Source organism: Dufourea novaeangliae, unplaced genomic scaffold (assembly GCF_001272555.1).
Source record: "Dufourea novaeangliae isolate 0120121106 unplaced genomic scaffold, ASM127255v1 scaffold168, whole genome shotgun sequence".
Classification (NCBI taxonomy): domain Eukaryota; kingdom Metazoa; phylum Arthropoda; class Insecta; order Hymenoptera; family Halictidae; genus Dufourea; species Dufourea novaeangliae.
The window spans coordinates 431425-449379 of NW_015374062.1; the positions used below are offsets into that span (position 1 = coordinate 431425).

The window sequence follows — 17955 nt, forward strand, 5'->3', positions numbered from 1 at the left end:
CAAATAATAACATGTGCATATAAAATCACGAAGCATGGCGCAATGCCTCGTTGACCAACAGCAAAAATTGTCTCAAACAACGTTTTTCTTCCACTTCCCGAGTACGGCTTTGCCTTTCGCCGGTTCTCGTCGCGCAATTATTCCAGCACAGGCGGGAAAACGCAACGAACAATATCCAACGACGGGAAAAATAAGGGTGGGTAGGAATAGGAACGATCCAGAACACGGCCGCCACGGTGAAATTAAAATCTCACGCAAGGCTTAAAAGAGCCGCGTAAAAAAACACAGTTCTTTCCGTCTCTCGTTTCGTCGTTGGGCCCCGAGTGTGTGTACGTCAGGCGCCGAAAACGAGGAAATAATTTACGTTCCGCAGTCGTCGTCGGTCCATGAGGAACGCGAGAATCAGAAGAAGAAAAAAAATATGGAGAGAAAGGGGAGGAGCAAAAAAAAAAGAAGGAGAATGGAGAAAGAAGGCAGAGAAAGAATTCGTACGAAGAGGAGTTTGGCGAGTAGGCCTCTGCCTCGTTACTCGTTCCTACGTCTGGCGTTTTTTGTCAGGTGAAAAAAAGTTCCTCGGGAAAAAGGAACCAATTTAATAAGGCCTTAATAACTTGCCTGGACGAGGAGGGAAGTGGGGCAGCAGACGGCTGTGTTTGACGGCTACCCCGTCGCCGTCATCTTTTTCCACGGGAAGAGCAAATTCACGCTTCCTGGTTACCCCAGCCCGCTATTGGAACAATGATATTCGGTTGATGGTCGGCGCAGACTTCGTTCGATGGTTATAATACTCTCTGATATTTCACTGAGAACGTGCCTACTGACAATGGCTCGAAATGTCTTATCGATGGAATGGAATTCATTTTCTTTTGCGTTGATCTACGAATAATCAGTTTTATGAAACCTAGACAAGCGTTTGATGTATAATCAGTGGATTCAGGGAGTGTGAATGCTTCAATGCATTCACTTATTAAAGATACTGGTAATTCAGTATGATTGTTCACATTTAAGATCATTTAGAAAATATATACAGTAAATTCTGGATGAATGTTCGGAAGCTCCTCTGGTCTGAATATTAAATATTTCATAATCTAATAGTCATATGCAGCTGATATCGTAATTAAAAAGCCAGCGTTACACCTGGAGACCTTTCTTTGTCAGTGCCGAGGAGCCTTCGAACCCTCATCGAAATTTACTGTAAAATGTTGTGACCTGATTAATACGGTCGGCAAACTGTTTTTTTTACTGTTTAATTAGAAGGCAATTAAAGTACGACATACCACACTTCACCAGTCACGTAATTAAACTTCCATCTCACTAAGGGATGAAACAACCCTCCAGAAAGTATCCAAAGAATTATTCGATAAAATTTTCCAGTAGTATTCCGTATGAAATTTCATCGAAAACAACTGTACGTGTCGCAAATATTATTATCAGTCCAGCAGAAATAAAGAATTTCTCGTTATAAAAAGTGAAAAACATTCCCAGACATCAACGTGTCTCGTTCGAACCGTCCAGTGTACACGAGTCGCCTTCGAATGAAATACAGGGAATATAGCGCGACAAACCGTTCGATAAACCGTCGCCCGGCGAATTCCGATTCACGGGCCGATGGACTCATTACGCAGTCACGGGGGTTGTTCGGGGGACGCTTTGACCGGGCGCGTAAACGGCGACAACGTTTCGACGACGAGGGAAAAAGGACTCGCGATAAAAATTCTCGGGAGGTCGCTCTTTGTGTCGATGGTCCCATTGTCGGGGCGAGGGGAGGGGGACGAGACAAATATTTGCGCGACTGCGAAACAGAAATACTTATTCGTGGCAAATAAATACGAACTGCCACCGTTGTTGGGGTGGGGGATGGTGGTTGAAATGGAATTAGTTAAGCGTGGCGGACAGGGTTGTGCCTTTTGTGCCGTGAAAACGCCACCCCCCCTCGATAAGTACCTTTTTATGAAATTTTTCGAAAGAAAGAAATTATTACGGGTCTTCTCACTTTGTTTATGTCTTTTTGTCGCGACGCGGATAATATCGAGCCGCCAGAGGATTAATTTGCCTTCTCGCTTTTTTGTTTCAGGGAACTCCAGGAGAACAATATCTCGGTGATATTCAAGACGGACTTCGAGGACATGGCCACGCTTCACATTCTGTGAGTAGACGATCCGTTCTGTTCGTTAAGTAACGAAGCGAGTTACGGGCGAAACTCCGGGGATGGGTTTCGTCCGTCTGGTTCGCAAATACGAATTCAACGGAACTGCCGAGTCTTTTGGGAATGAAATGTTAACCAGTTCGTGGGAAATATTTGATTCTGAAAGCGAGACGAAAGGGACTCGAGTTTCAGCGCGAAATGGAAATTTAGTCGGGACGAATGTTTAATTGTCTGAAACTGGTAACAGTTTAAGAAGTTTGAAAGAATTCCCGATGGATAAGTTGCGTGTGATTTCAGTGGAATCATAATTATTTTCATGGCGCAAAATTTATTATATATCGTTTTTATTAATTGAATAGTACAATGATTGTTGAAGACAAATGCCATTCTTAATATTGTAATTTATTGTTGTTTATATTTTCATATCTGATTGCATGTTTATATCGTTTACGCAGCTGGCTGTCGAGTAATCAGATTCACACCATCGAGAGAGGCGCCTTCCAGGATTTAGTCGGAGTCGAGAAGCTGCGTCTTAACAATAATCAATTACGTCACATCCCCGACCTCCTATTCAGCAACATGATGAACTTGAAGCGCCTGTAAGTGTTACAAAATTGAATAATATTATAGTCCGGCTTCTTCTTTATAATTAAATTCACCGATTTACATTCTAACTATTTATTTTTATGACAGCCTTTTCGATTTAAACAAATTTATGTATCTATTATCTTCTACAGAATAATGATAAATATGAGAATTTTAGGCCAGAAATGAAAAAGTGAAAAAAGAGTTCGATTGATTGAACGAACAAACGATTTGATAAAGATATTACAGAAAAATAGGTATTAATAACAATAGTGTTGGTAACCATTCTGTCAGTAATTTTCAAGTTAAAGCTTTCTCACTTCGGTAGCTGTCGTATCGTATGGAAACCATGAAGAAAATTAATAAAAATTGTAGACAACCTTTTGTAACAAATGAAATGATAAAATAATCTATTGTTCCCATACGGCACCATAGCTCACAGAACGAAGAAAATTGAGTCTCTTTAATCGAAACAAGGAATTCTTTATAACTTTAAAAAATATTAATTTTTCGACCCACATTTATTTGAACCTTTTTTCCCCGTTTGACAAATACTATCTACCCTGGAAGTTCTGATCTCTCTTTTTAATGTCCCTGTATATCATGCAATATGTATAGACAAAGATATAGGGACAATATTTTCTTCGTAATTGTTAAATAATCTGGAAATGAAAGGGTAAAAAAAAAAACGAGAGATCCAAGGTACCATCGCAGCCCGAACCAATACCCCAAGACGACTAGCCTTCTCCCACTGCCCTCAGCCGCCGGGGCATCGACTTATCCACGGCAGATGAAGGATTATCAAGCGTCCGGATGCCCGTGAGAACCTTGCCGAAGCTCGCAACATAATACGTCCTTTTGTAAGCTGGCTGATCCCGGCCTTATCATCAGAAACTGTAGGTTACGTGTCCGAGGGCAGAGTGGAAGGCGGCCAGACTCGAGGAACTTTCGAGTCTCGTCCGGCCACTTCGCCGGATGATAGATGGCCCATCTCCATTTCCCGCCTCTCGTTTCATCTCCCTTTTGTTTCGCCTTTTCGTCTGCCTCTACGAGTCGTTCGCTGTCAGTTCCGTCGCGGGGCGGTAGGAGAAACGGACGTTTTTTACCCCGAGACCCGGCTTTTTGATTCGTCGACTGGCAGAATTATCGACCGAGTATCCTCGACTCGGAAGCCGCGTGTTGCCTCTCGATCGCGATTCAATCTCGATATGCCTTTTGCCTCTATTCGTTTGTTCTTTTTTTTTTTTTTTCTGTTCCTCGTTCTTTTCTACGCGTCCATGCAGACACGGCACTCATTACCGACTGGACGACTCGCTGTCGTGGCCGGACTGGTGATGGTCGGGATCGTTGCGGCCGATTCATATTCATTTTTGAGCATGACGGATTAAGTGTTGCGGGAAAAATGTGCCACCACGGAATTGTTCACATCTTTGATAGTGAACGATCGCAATGGGCGATGAATAGGAAAAATAATGGGATATTGTTTAGACTACAGGAGCTCTGATAACCAGGTGTGTACAAGTTTCGAGGAAATTGCTAGCAATAAAGTTGTCTAAAAAAAGCATAGCCATTCCGCATTTGACTTAGGTGCAAAACCGGAACAAGGTTTGTAGCCATAACTTTATGACAGGCATTGGACAAAATTTGGCTTCACAAGTTTGGCTGACTGGAAGTGTATATTACTTGTCACATTGATGAAACAGAAATATATGGAACTCCATTTTGACCATGGGCGTAGCCAGGGGGGGGGGCAAGTGCTGAACGGAAAAAAGTGGTTTCTACCCCACCCTACAAGAAAAAATTAGCTTTTGCCCCCCCCCCCTCCTTTTCCAGTGTTACAAAATTTTTGCGTGATATGTAATATTGCTGTATAATCTGAAACACGACCAACAGCCCCTATCAACAAAACGCATACAGTTTCAACGATTTATGACTTTAAAAGCAAAATAGAGTGTGTCTGGCTACGTACAGCCTTTTTCACTGTGGCACTCGATGTGTTAATATTTTTACCCCCCCACCCCGACTCATAATCTAGCTACGCCCATGATGTTGCCTAAAGAAAAAAGCTAAAGTTTTGATCTTATCAATGCCTGAGAACCAGGAATCAAAGTGTCGTCAAAGGAGGAACAGGAACACTAATAAACGTCCAGCGTTTCTACCCAGTCGCCATCTTGCCCATGTAAGGCCAACCTCTCTGGCATAATTTCCGCGAAACGAAACAACGCGCATAAATGCATAGCAAACACGATGTTTTTCCATCGGTGGAGTCACGATAATGGATCCTCCGCGGTTCATTTATACAGATGGCGTTGCCGGTCTCGCGCTACGAGATCCTCGGTTCCTCTTCCCGATGCACGAGTTGAACCAGACGTTCGCGATGATAGGTTAGAGGTCTCGGTGCACGGTTCACCGTTGACCATCCATTCGCTCGAGACCCGCAGTCTGTAATTATGCTCGCCAGGGAGACCACGGGCAGAGCATCTAGACGAGACGAAGACGAGAAACAAAAACAGGAAATGGAGGCTCGAGGTGGTTGAGGGACAGAAAGGAGGAAGAAACCCAGCCCTGCTATGATATTCCGAAGTTGCACACCGCGAATATACGAAAGGAATTGGGAAACTTGAGATTCAGTGTAGTTTTCTTTGTGTTAAGAGAATCTCCACACTTGTATTAAGATTATAATAATCTGTCAAAAAAGTTGTAGAAGTTGCATACCATGATAGACTCTTTAACCAGTTATAAGGTTCCTCAAAAGATAACACTTTTAACCCTCCAGAATCTAGTGTAATTTTAAAGTCAAAAAGCAGTTTTACCATTGTTAACCAAACGAAAATTCTTTTTTTGGTGTGCCCTTAAAGTCACGACCCTCTGTTGAAAAAAGGAACTAAAACCTCGAATATTGAAAATTTAAGTTCCATTTGTTCAACTGGTCAATACAGATAAAAAATGTTATTCTGGACACTAAAAATTAATTTCGTCAACACATGGTTATTGATCTTCGATCGCATCGCTATCATTCTCCGTGTATTTGCAAACTTTCTACAGTAAAGAAAGTCAAATGGGCCTAATGTCCCGTTTAAAAATTGGTCAATAATAAGCGCTATTATAACTTCTAATGACTGCATCTCGAAAAGGAAAAAAAAGTTGTTCACATCTGCGAGAAAAGAAGGAGCACGAAACCTGCCACGGTATTCCGAAGCCATGAGCCGTGAACATACGGCAAGAACTGGCAGATTTAGACTCCCTGCTTACCGGAGCCAATCCTGAAAGCAATTACCGAATTTCGACCACGTAGACACGCCAGGAGCAAAAGGAAGAGACGCGCTCTTAGCGCTGCCAGTTTCATTTGGTACTGCTGCTGCGGCTTGATCATGATAAGTTCCTAATTTGAACGGGCAATTTGGTACAACCGCGAGCGGAATGTTTCTATTGGTAGGGATGCAGGTATTGCGGGAGATTGAACCTACTTCTTTTTTTTTCCACAGCGAAAAAGTTTGCTGGAACGAAGCACCGAGCATCTAAATTCTAAGTCCTCCATTTACGGAAGAAATATTACCCTTCATTCGACCGTTCTTACTACTTTTATCTCATTTCCTTCACAATTCTTCTCTAACGTTCCGTCTACACACAAGTAGGACAGTTGAATACTTTCATCGAAAATAGTAGAAATTTCGTGTATTTTTCAAATATTTTACAATAGTAGAAGTTGTCTAGTTTGGAAAGAAAGTGATATTTACGCGAACCCCATTCACGAAACATTTATTAGCATAATCATTCGAGTAAAATGATACACGAAAGATTGAAAGTAATGAAAAACTGCTGTAGAAGAAAAATTGCACTTTATTCCACCGTTCTTACTGCCTTTATTTAATTTTCTGCACTTGACTTCGCGTTTTAATATAATAGTATGGCCATACTGGTTTTTTAATGTTACGAATATAAAGAAGTAACAAAGTTGCATTTTGTAATCCAAAAAAATATGAACTTTCTATGTTTGTGAATATCTTAATAAGTGTTAGATAGCCTGAAAAGGAATAGAATAGTGCGAATTTCATTCGCGAGACTTTTATGCGGATATTCGTTCCAGTAAAATCGTACACTTTTCAATTTTACGAATTCACGGGGATATGACAGATTGAGGGTAATGAAACACGATGCGAAATGGTTTCATTCACTCCTCCATTCGTAAATCTGCCCCCGCAGGGATGTTTTTCAACTTGTCAGACTGGAAGATTGCGGGGGAATAAATTATATTTTCTCGCCTCCTGTAATTCTCGCTTATAAGCGTGTGGCGTTTTTTCCAGAATAAATTCGGTCGAATTTCAATAATTTCGGGCCGCGTGAGACGGACAGATTAAACTCCCATCGCGCTCCAGCCAATCCAGAAAGCAATTACCGAATTTCGACGTAGCCGCTCCTTCGCCGGAACTAACAAAAGGACCTCCTGGACCTCGCCCCTCCCTCTGCTCCGTTCAATCCCGAATGTTGCTGCCGCTGTGCTTTGTGTGAGCGCGATAAGGGTCGGTCTGAAACGAAACCGGATTGATAGCGACGAAATCATAAGAGTTGTTCGTTTGTCGCAGAATTCTTCTGTCTTACCATTATACACGGTTTGTCCCAAAGGTTTCCGAATTGAGGTTGGAACAGTCATCTTTCGTATGATATTAACACTTTTTATCAGCAATTTACGAAAACAGTTTTCTTCTGAAGTGATACATTGTTGGTGATAATTATGAAGACACTTAGATAATTATAAAAATCATTTCGATGGAACATAATCAATTATTAAAATTACGTATCAATACCTAATCGACAATATAATATATTTCAATAATATATTTCACCATAAAGATATCTTACCGACCTTTGGCTCTATAAAAATGTTGTAAGATATTGAGCAACCATTCTAAATACAAATGAAACTCATTCTCGAGCTTCATAAAGACTAATACTAATATCGTCAGGTATTAATGGATTACTTATCGCTAGATGTAATACTATAATCTGGGCTGTCCGGCTTCGACACGGTATTTTCGTAGCCCTGATCACACGGAAATACCGTGTTCACGGGTGAACGGGCGTCGAACCCGCGACTTACGCGACGAAATAATACAGGGCCGTAAATATTCGTGTCCGCGAATCGCAAGACACTCGGCCCCCCGATCCGTTTCGTTGCTTAAATCACCGCGACGCCAGCCTGTCAAACCGACGGAGGGGAACGTTTGTCCCGGTTATTATCGGCTTAAGTGTACAGCGAACAAATGTTATTGCCTCGTAAATACAAGCTTGTACGTTCACCAACCCGGGCCTCTCGAGGTATCGCGTTTCAAACCGGGCGCAATATGCTTACACGGCGTAGTGATACTAATCAGCCCGAGTGTCCGCGCCCCCTTTCCATTGTGTCAAACCATTTATTACAGGCGAGTTTCATCCTCTTGCCACCACGAACGGCTTTCTACGTGTTCAGCCGCGATGGGTTAATCACACGTTTCGTCGGCCGCGACCCGTGCGCGATCGAAGACGGCTCACGAAAAAAGAACGAAACGGATTTCAATGAATCCTGATGGTTAGGCGCGGAGGAACGAACGAGGTGAAACCCACGCTTGGTCGTTTGTGCGTGAAACGAATAGATTCTGAGATATTAACACGTTGACTGTCGTGGAGGTCATCGATGAAACACTTTTGACTTGTCAGCGGCACTATGAGTCATTGGTAGACTGTGGATGTTTATGCTAATGTCGATCTTTAAGTAGTAAGTAGACTGCTATGAAGTATCAGGTGATTTCAAAAGATTTTTCCTATTTCGTAGGATGCAGTTGTGACGCAATTTTTCGCGTTTGTCTTTTACATATTCACACCAGTTCAGCCTTTGTCTTCTTTTTTGTGCAACAGTGTAGTGTCACTATTCTGTCAGGGAACCGTGTTTCGAGCGATTGATTGATAGTTCTGGTTCCATTCGGGAACACTGATAAAATGCACGTATGGCCCAACTACTCCCGAAGTTTTGACACTTAAATTGAGGACACCACGTATACTGTGTATGGCAAAAATTTTGTTTCAGTATTCTGAACAAAAGAGGTAAAATTCACCTGATATTGCACCTTTCTAGTCTTTCTAGTCAGTTTGTAATCACCCTTCGAATTTTTCGAAGTTTTTTAACTGGAATGTTCCATTGAAATTGTACTGTATCATAACATACTCTCTGAAGCTAAATCCATTTTGAATTATACGTACAATAAATTCTCAATGAGTGTTCGAAGGCTCCTCAGTACTGAACATGAAATATTTCATAAATTAATGACCATATGCGGCTGAAACAAATATCTTTGGCTTCAGAAATCTCATTAAAAAGTCAGCGTTACACCTAGGGATCTCTAGGAGGATTTATTATATTCTTTGTTTGCTAGTTATTGTTCTCAATGATAACACGATATTTAATGACAAACATAATGTCAGATAGTAGTATATAAACAGTGTCCAGCAATATACACGTGAAAAATAAATAAATAAAAGACATTCAACGGTTTCGACACGAATTCGTTTAATACAGTTCGTACACGTGAAAGTTCACACTCGGCCTCTGCCCCGTCACCACGACACAGGACGGGGGTTATCGCATAAACTTTTCAGACGATGACCTACATACCACCCACACGTACGTGTACACGCGGAAGTATACGCAGATTCGTTTTATGAAACCCGCCGCGTGAGCTTCGTACGATCGAACTCGCATGTGTCTTTCTCGTCCAGACTTAATCCCCTTTCTGAAGACTCGTGGTATCTCGCGTTTAAAGAAGCACAGTGACACTAATTGTAAGAAGCAGTTTTTCTATATTTTATTGATCGTTTCATCATTGAAACCCAATCGTGATTCTAGACAATTCACCTACAAGCATAATAAAGGGAAAAAGAAGGAGAATTCTCGTTCAACCTCCTGTGCGGTATGTCTCCGATCAAATAAAATGTTAAAGGCACCATGAATTAAACGATACCTGAAGATCGATGCAGATATAGGATTCCACCCAACGTCCGTTGAATATTCATCAGGAACACCTCCACGGCCTGGAAAACGCGGGAAAAACGAGGGAAACGGGTCTACGGTTTCGTGGTAACCGTGTTGTCACGTGACGTCCTAGGAAATGGTCACTCGTTACCGGTGTAACGACCCCACGAGACCTTAAAGGAATCCATAGCCGCCCACGTGATCGCGGCGCACGTGTACATGGTCACACGTGAGCCGTCCACAATTTCCCGTAGTCGCATCCAACGGATCGCAGCAAGTTTTTGAATAATTTATCACGAATGTAGAGCGAACTCGAGACGAACTGCCGGCGAAGTAGGCTACGCTACGGCGTGGCGCTGTTACCCGTTGTAAACCGACCTTTATCCCCGGGCAAGAAGAGAGTTCGAAAGGTCGACGCACCGAACCATTACCGTGGAACTTCGCGGGGTAATTGATCGATGCCGATGTCTTCGAGGGTTTCTTCGTGCCTTGCGCTCGATTACGTAATCGACTTTGTTGTTGCACACGCTTGAACGACGGAAGAAGAAGTTTGTTTCCTTTTCCTTTCCGTCTGCTCGGAGAGAATTCGACTCGATATTGTAGGAGACGCTTGTTCGAGACACATTTGATCGGCGAAGCGTTTAATTTTAATGAATGTATTACAGGGTGGCTGGAGAATAGCTTGGGTGTCTGTTAAGTTACGTTTGTTTCGTAACATTTCTTCAACAATTATTATAAAATAGTAGGACCGTGAGAAGGAAAATTGCTGATTCATAAAATTTTGGAAGTTAAAGTTTAGTTTTCCGAATGAAAAATTTTAGCCAATTTTCTTTTGTCTCTGCCAAGTGAAAGTAAATTATTTTACTAAACAGGCCGGTTTGTATTTGTTTCAGGGACCTGAGCCACAATCAAATTGCTACGATCGGACCAAAGACACTGAGAGGAATTTCATCCCTGAAACATCTGTAAGTATTTCCAAGATGATCGTAGTGATATTAAATAACTGTCTATGAATTCTAATTAACGAGATGGGTAACAAAAAATTTCAAGCTAGTAGTAGAGGTCGACGATACATCTCCCGGTTAAGTAGTATCATCCGACCTGGTCAGACATGTTATGGAAGCTGAGCTAATTCCACTTTAATTTGAAAATTCCTCGCCGACGTAAAAAAGATAGTTCGAAGGAATATAAAATGGACATTTCGAAGGTCGTTTCTACGGCACCCATTTCTTACTTTACTGCCTTCTTGACCCCAGTCTTTAATTAATTACCGTTCTTGTTCTTTTACGGTTTCCATGGTACGCTGATTCTTGATAAAATTTTTCGTCAATTTTATCGTGATATTAAAATATAAGACTTTATTGTTCCGTGAATCTTAACACGGATAATTTACTAAAATAAAATATATTCCGGAAGTTTTGAAGATACTACAGTCGACTCGTCAATTATTCGTTTGCAGGGTGCTCGACAACAACGTGTTGACCTGCATCGATGAAGCGTCGATGCAAGAACTTAAGGATTTAGAAGTACTGTGAGTAGATCAAATTTCTTTTTTCTAGTAAGTAATTCACTATTCTTTAAATTCTGAGACGAGATACTTTAAGTGAAAGGAATCTTTTTGATCTTGAATTGAGTAACAATGGTATAGCCTGCGAGAAGATCACCATGAGTATAAATTAAACAGTACAGGTCCTTGACTTCTACAGAAACGAATACCGATTTCGTCAAAAAATAGTGGATTATTTATTGATACTCTTAATAGTTAGGGAACAATTTTTAATTCGTCACTATTAAAGCTTACGTAGTCTAAGGTCTAATTTATTGCGACTTCGTTGCAGAATGTTGAGTAATAATAAACTAACAACGTTGGGAAAGGAAATGTTGAACGGTCTGTCGCATTTGCGAACGCTGAAGCTGGTCGACAATGCACTTTCTTGCGACTGCCATTTAGCCTGGTTGTCGCGATATTTGAAAACGCGCCCGAGGCTTGGCCAACACACGCGCTGCGCCTCGCCGATACACCTGAAGGATCGAAATATCGGCGATCTACAGGTTTGTAAACTATACTTCTTGGTTTTAGATAACAAATAAAATTAATACTAAATTCTTACATCCTTTCAAAGATGTTTCGTAACCGTTGTGTATTGTTTGGTGCAATTTTACCCATATTCAGACTTCAATTTTTAATTAGATTCTTTATCAGAGAATCTTTTAAATTATTTTGACACCAGTCGTTTAAATATGTAACAATGAAGCGACATGTATGTATATTTCCTTACCTCGAGTTTAGATTGAATCAAGTTTATTTTAAGGAATAGTAATGCAACAATTTATTAAACAGTGCACAAAAGTTAAAGAAAGGATTTTAACCTTGTTAAATGCGGTCTTCAGTTCAACTGTATATTCGAAAAAATAACGAAAAATGAGAAACACACAAATGAGTAACAATATTCATACGTATACACTATCGCTCATAAGTATTGGGACAGTTGGCCTGTATGAAGAAAACACGATGTTTCGTATAAATTGTATATTCTAAGACACTTTTATTATTTCATCGAGATTTAATATCCCTTAAACAATATTTGTACTTTCAGCGATTTCGTAGTGCTCTGTAATCTTTATTGCATACTCGATAAGTGGTCTAATACTTATGAGCAGTAGTGTACCTAAGAACATTTCTGTAAAAACGAGATTAAGATCAAAATGTGTGTAAAATCGTAACAGCCATAAAGAAACGAAAACGTGATAGAATCGAAATAGGTCCAAAGACCGTGGCAAGGTTAAAGATAAATTGCCGCAGAACTGAATTTAGTATCCACTAGTTATCATCCAGTGTATCGCCTTGTTAAAACAGATCTCATAAAGTAACCGTAGTTAGAAAGTTCTAAACCACTATCAGAGTTCCCCCTCTCACGAAAAGACCTTAAAATATCAACCACTATTTTATCAGCGTCCAATTAATTAAATACGAGCCAACCGTCATATCTCGAGTGTTCCAAAATGGCACTCGTTACATTTACAGCCTTCGCCTCGAATCGTTTCCTTCGCTTTATTATCACTTCCATGGAGTTCCACACTGCCGTCGCCGGTTCTTTGACTAAAAATTCTTCGGTTCCCTTTTTCCATGCAGGAGCACGAGTTCAAGTGTTCGGGGCTGGTTGAGCGCACAGGATCCGAGTGCAGCGCGGAACCGCAGTGCCCGCATCCGTGCAAATGCGCGGACGGTATCGTCGACTGCAGAGAGAATTCTTTGACGAAAGTGCCCACCCACCTTCCCGAGGACACCACTGAACTGTTCGTAAACGAGATACCTTGTCCTACCTACCGCCGGACAGTTGCCAAATCCCTGTCCCGTGTAATTTCAGACCTGATATTGACGTAAAGTTCGCAATTAAACTCTGTACACTGCACTGCTCTGGTGGCGTATCATTCTTGAATTACCAGGAAACTACTGTTATTAGGTCGTCAACTAAGTTCTGCGAGTTTTTTTACCGTACCATCTTCATTAAAATAATACTGTTACAATTTCTTTCTCAATTTAAGTAATGGCCACCATCTTAACTGATCTTGAGGTAAATTTGTAAATAATTAAAATTGTAAGTGAATAATAGCTTATTTAATATATCAGGAAACTGTTTGATTTATTTTATCAACTTTCGAAACTATTCAATGAATCTGTTGGCAACTGTTTAGCGGAAAATGAAACGATCAGAGCGACGGAACTTTGTTAATTTCTGTGTTCGATCGTCCACAGGCGGTTGGAGCAGAACAGAATCACTGAAATCCCGCCGAAGGCTTTCTCGCCGTACAGAAAATTGCGCAGAATGTGAGTGACGTATTCGTGATTAAGCCGCGTTGCATATTAAAACAGTAGGTATGTACATATTCCGACAGCGTTTAACGTTTGGTTATTCTTTCTTTTCCGGCCGTCCACCCACAGTGACCTCAGCAACAATCAGATTAAAAAGATAGCGGCGGATGCATTTCATGGATTGAAATCGCTCGAATCGCTGTACGTATAAACCATGCACTACGGAAACCACGCAATTGCGATGATCGATAAACAGATTTTTTTGTGCTTTCAGTGTCCTCTACGGAAACAAAATCGCTGATTTGCCGAGCGGTTTGTTCCAAAGCTTGAACAATTTACAATTGCTGTAAGTTAATACATCTAGAAACATTTCACTTTGATCAAGTTGTTCTGAATATTATTATTAGCCTTTGTGTTCGTTGCATTTATGATTGAGTTATATATATATATTGAGAATGTAGTTTAATTTAACATAGAAGGAGTGATCATTACTGTCGTTCATAAAATTATAATTAACTGTACCAATTAATGGTCTCTTAACAGTATATTTCTTGTGAGAGCGCTGTCGCTTCCATTACAAAGAACCAAAATTCACAAAGCAAAATCAATTTTTCAGATTGCTGAACGCGAACGAAATATCCTGTATACGAACCGATCTGTTCCGAGATCTGACCAGCCTGACACTGTTGTCTCTGTACGATAACAACATCAGATCCCTAGCCAATGGAACTTTCGCCAATCTGCGAAGCATTGAAACGCTGTTTGTATCCCACCATTGAACCATTAATTTATACAAATTACCACGGCTTTAACGCTACTGCGCGGTCCCCCGCCATCCCTCGTCCCTACTGCAGGATCGAATTGCGAATGCATGTCACTGCGCATTTTGTCAATTGTTCCCCGTGTTTTCTGCGAACTCGTATTCCATCGCTCGACCAACACTATTTCACCGTTCTCTAGAATTCTCATCAACCGAATACCAATTCATCCTGTGAAATTGTGCGAAAACTATGGGCTATTTTTTTTGTCGAAAGTTTCGCGTTCGATTATTTCTGTGATACAGAGAATGGGCCGGGATTCGCGGTATAATTAACAAAAAGTTGATTCTATATCATGAAACAAATGAAAAACTAAACAAATTTCAGGGAAGCGAAGATTAATCCTTCTGCAGTTTAGCTGGGCACCAAAAAACCTAAACCAACTATATTGAATTCATTACGATTAATTAGTTAATTGTTAATATCACGATTGAACGGTTCGAAACTGCGGCTTTAGAATTTTCGTGCAGAAAAGAAGCTACTTCAATATGCAAAGAATATATAATTGAATCCTTTTTTATGTATCAAGGTCACGAAAATGGGGGTATGTTTTTTATGGCATGACTTTACGTTGTCTTCCCGTAGACCTTGCCTCATCTTTCCGCAGATAGGATAACACACAACGGTGCTAATTTTAGATTATGTTCAGAAATGTTGCCAGTATTAAAAAACCAACAGCAAGTAAAACAAAGAAAAAATTATTAAAATATATGTGAATAATTATGCACACGGTGTTTGATGGAATTAAATTCAATTTACATCGACATCTAAGAATTTTGTCAGAATTTCGGTTTTCTACCGGTTCTTAAAGATACCGATCTTTCACAGATACCACGTGACCGTTTCTGCACGAAAACTTCACGTGTCCGGTTAAGGGTTAAGCTGCGGAAGGGTTGAACCGACCTAACATTTTTCCGAAAGAATAGATCGCGAGAATTTGTATAATATCCGCGCAAATATGGAGGGAAAAGAACATTCTCCGAACGGCGGGAGATCGCAAGTACACGGGCTTGAACGAAACGTTCCTCGATTTCTCGCAGACATTTGGCAGAGAATCCGTTCATCTGCGATTGCAATCTGCGATGGCTGAGGGCGTACCTTGACGCGCACCCCATCGAGACGTCGGGAGCTAAGTGCGACTCGCCGAAGAGAGCGCAGAAGCGGAAGATCAATTCGATGCGGGACGACAAGTTCAAATGTAAGGGTAAGCACGACTCGATTTTTCCGATATTTTTCTCTTCTAAATGCTACGCCGGAACACGGACACAGGTCGGTAGCTCATCAACATATTTTCACATTATCACGAACGAAATCATCTCTTCATTACATCTAACATGCTCGCCCTATGCACTGTTCCGTTTGTTCAAGGGAAAGTTTCATTCAATTTTCCAACCGATCTATAATCACTAGACTGCGGATGTTTATGCACAATTACAATTTTGGGCAAATATATATAAAAAAAACAGAGTTGCACAGAAGTTGCTTCTTAATACTAGGAGTTTTAAAATGTTAACAATAATTACTAAATACTATTGAACTTTAGTAGAATCTTTATTTTGCTATGCTTTGCAAGTCAGAGGACGTTATAAATGCCTAAACATCCTCAGTCTAATAATCGCCTCCTTAACCTATGATATCGATCAATAGTATTTCTCATTCTCTTTGAACAATTGTTGTGTTTCAATTTGTATGTTTATTAAGTCTTCGGAACTTTCCCTTGAATAATCACCGTACATAGGATCATTCTAATAACACCTTTGACTTTTCTTCTTCGCGGAAACTTAGTTTCTCTACCGAACAGTTTGGTAGACCTTTGGTGTGTTTGATCACCGGATAATTTTATATAGTCACTAAGGTATATATATAATTTTTCACTCAAGGTTCAACTTTTTGCAAATCAAATTCACCCTTGTGCAAATCAAATTCACCCTTTTACAAACAAATTTACCCTTTTGCAAATTAAATTCACCCTTTTGATGATGAAAGATGCATATTTTCATTTGGAAAAGGGTGAATTTCATCTTCAAAAAGGTGAATTTGATTTGCAAAAACTCGAATTTCGAGTGCTAAAACTGTAAACCGTGTAAAGAGGTTAGTTAGACAGAAAATCGGTCATATGAACCAGGTGAACGAAGCCGATCGTGACTATAGTAACACACGTGGCAACGAAGCTCGCGGAGAAAGTGGCCACGCGACGCGCGTACCCCGGTATTATTAAACGCAGAACGCAAATTACCGATATAATTACGCGCATGTACCGCGGCGGACAATTTGTAACGCGGCGTATAATGCGATGATAAATCACCTGTGTGCCCGTACTCATACATAAACATATTCGCCTCTCGGAGCACATGACATTCAACACTCAATTAACGTGCGAGAGAGAGAGAGAGAGGGGGAGAGCACGGTATTGCGCCGATGCTTAATTTAATGATATCGCCGCTACTACTGTTCATTATCAAAATTTATCGTCGCGACGTTAACATGGTAACCCGGTGCGCGAGCGCGCGTTAGCCCACCCGCTTCGCTTTCGATTAATCAACCGGGGCTTTTTAGGGAAGATCATTCGCCAGTCAAGAAATCTCTTAAGGGTACATTCTGGTGTCAACGCTGTAAAAAATTTGTTTTTCAGGATGTTGGTAAAAGGAAACTATAACATACAGAGTAAACCATCAGTCTAGAGATTATTAATATATATTTGAAGATATAAAAAAATTTTGTATCATTTTGTTTAATATACTGATTAATTAAGAAGATTTAATCAATCTCGAGGGAGTGGAAGTATAGGGATGAGGAGTAAAACTATAAGAATGATTTACGAAAATTGTGCATACATCTTTTTTTATTAACTCATTCTTATTTACAATCTGTCTTAGTGACAATAACGAAATACACGTATTATGTGCAAACTTGAATATATTATAGTTGAACTTTATTCTAACACAATTGCTTGTAAAGTTCATTGAATGTCTTTCGCGGCGACACTTATATGGGACACCCTGTAAAGTCTGAAATGGCCGAGGCAAGCATAGAGCAATTCTCGAGGCACGAAATCGAGTGACTATTAAGAATTAACAGTCGACGACCCGAAAACGGTGCAGAGGAGTCGGCTGACGTGCATGCGAACCGCGCGGGAATCTTGAACGTGCGCGTGTTCAAGAATAACAACGGGAACTTCGTGTTTCTCCTTTTCACGGTTGTATATTTCCCCCCCTAATTGCGCCCGACCGCACAGAATATAATCGCGTTCCCCCGCCCGTCCTGGCTGCTGCTTCCGTGCGCACGCCAACTTCTGCTGAGTAAATGACACCGGAAAATAAACACTTCGCCGGCACGTATGTGGCCGCACATTATCGTTACGCCGCGTTCCCACAAACGAGAACTTACCGTCCGAACCCGCGTAAAACTTGCCGGGAACTTTCGTGACCTCCGCCTTTCCCGGAGAAAAAAATTCTGGCGAAACTCGGGCAAGGTGTTCCTCGAGAAATTTCACAGAAACCATCGACGATCCTTGCCGGCGCCACGTGACCTAATCGACGCGATGGATTTCGAGCTTTTCGAACGTTGGGTGGTTCGATATCGTAAAGTA

The 17955-nt window shown here is 40.9% G+C and overlaps 1 protein-coding gene across 1 annotated transcript in view; it reads left to right on the forward strand.

The window, feature by feature from the left end:
* Positions 1–17955, forward strand: part of LOC107190142 (protein slit) — a 37200-nt gene that overhangs the window by 7417 nt on the left and 11828 nt on the right. Inside the window, exons 2-12 of the mRNA XM_015578896.1 lie at positions 2075–2146; positions 2602–2745; positions 10628–10699; positions 11194–11265; positions 11573–11786; positions 12868–13031; positions 13492–13563; positions 13678–13749; positions 13823–13894; positions 14165–14308; positions 15407–15570. Of these exons, the coding sequence (XP_015434382.1) occupies positions 2075–2146; positions 2602–2745; positions 10628–10699; positions 11194–11265; positions 11573–11786; positions 12868–13031; positions 13492–13563; positions 13678–13749; positions 13823–13894; positions 14165–14308; positions 15407–15570 (1262 nt within the window). The remainder of the gene's footprint in view (positions 1–2074; positions 2147–2601; positions 2746–10627; positions 10700–11193; positions 11266–11572; positions 11787–12867; positions 13032–13491; positions 13564–13677; positions 13750–13822; positions 13895–14164; positions 14309–15406; positions 15571–17955) is intronic.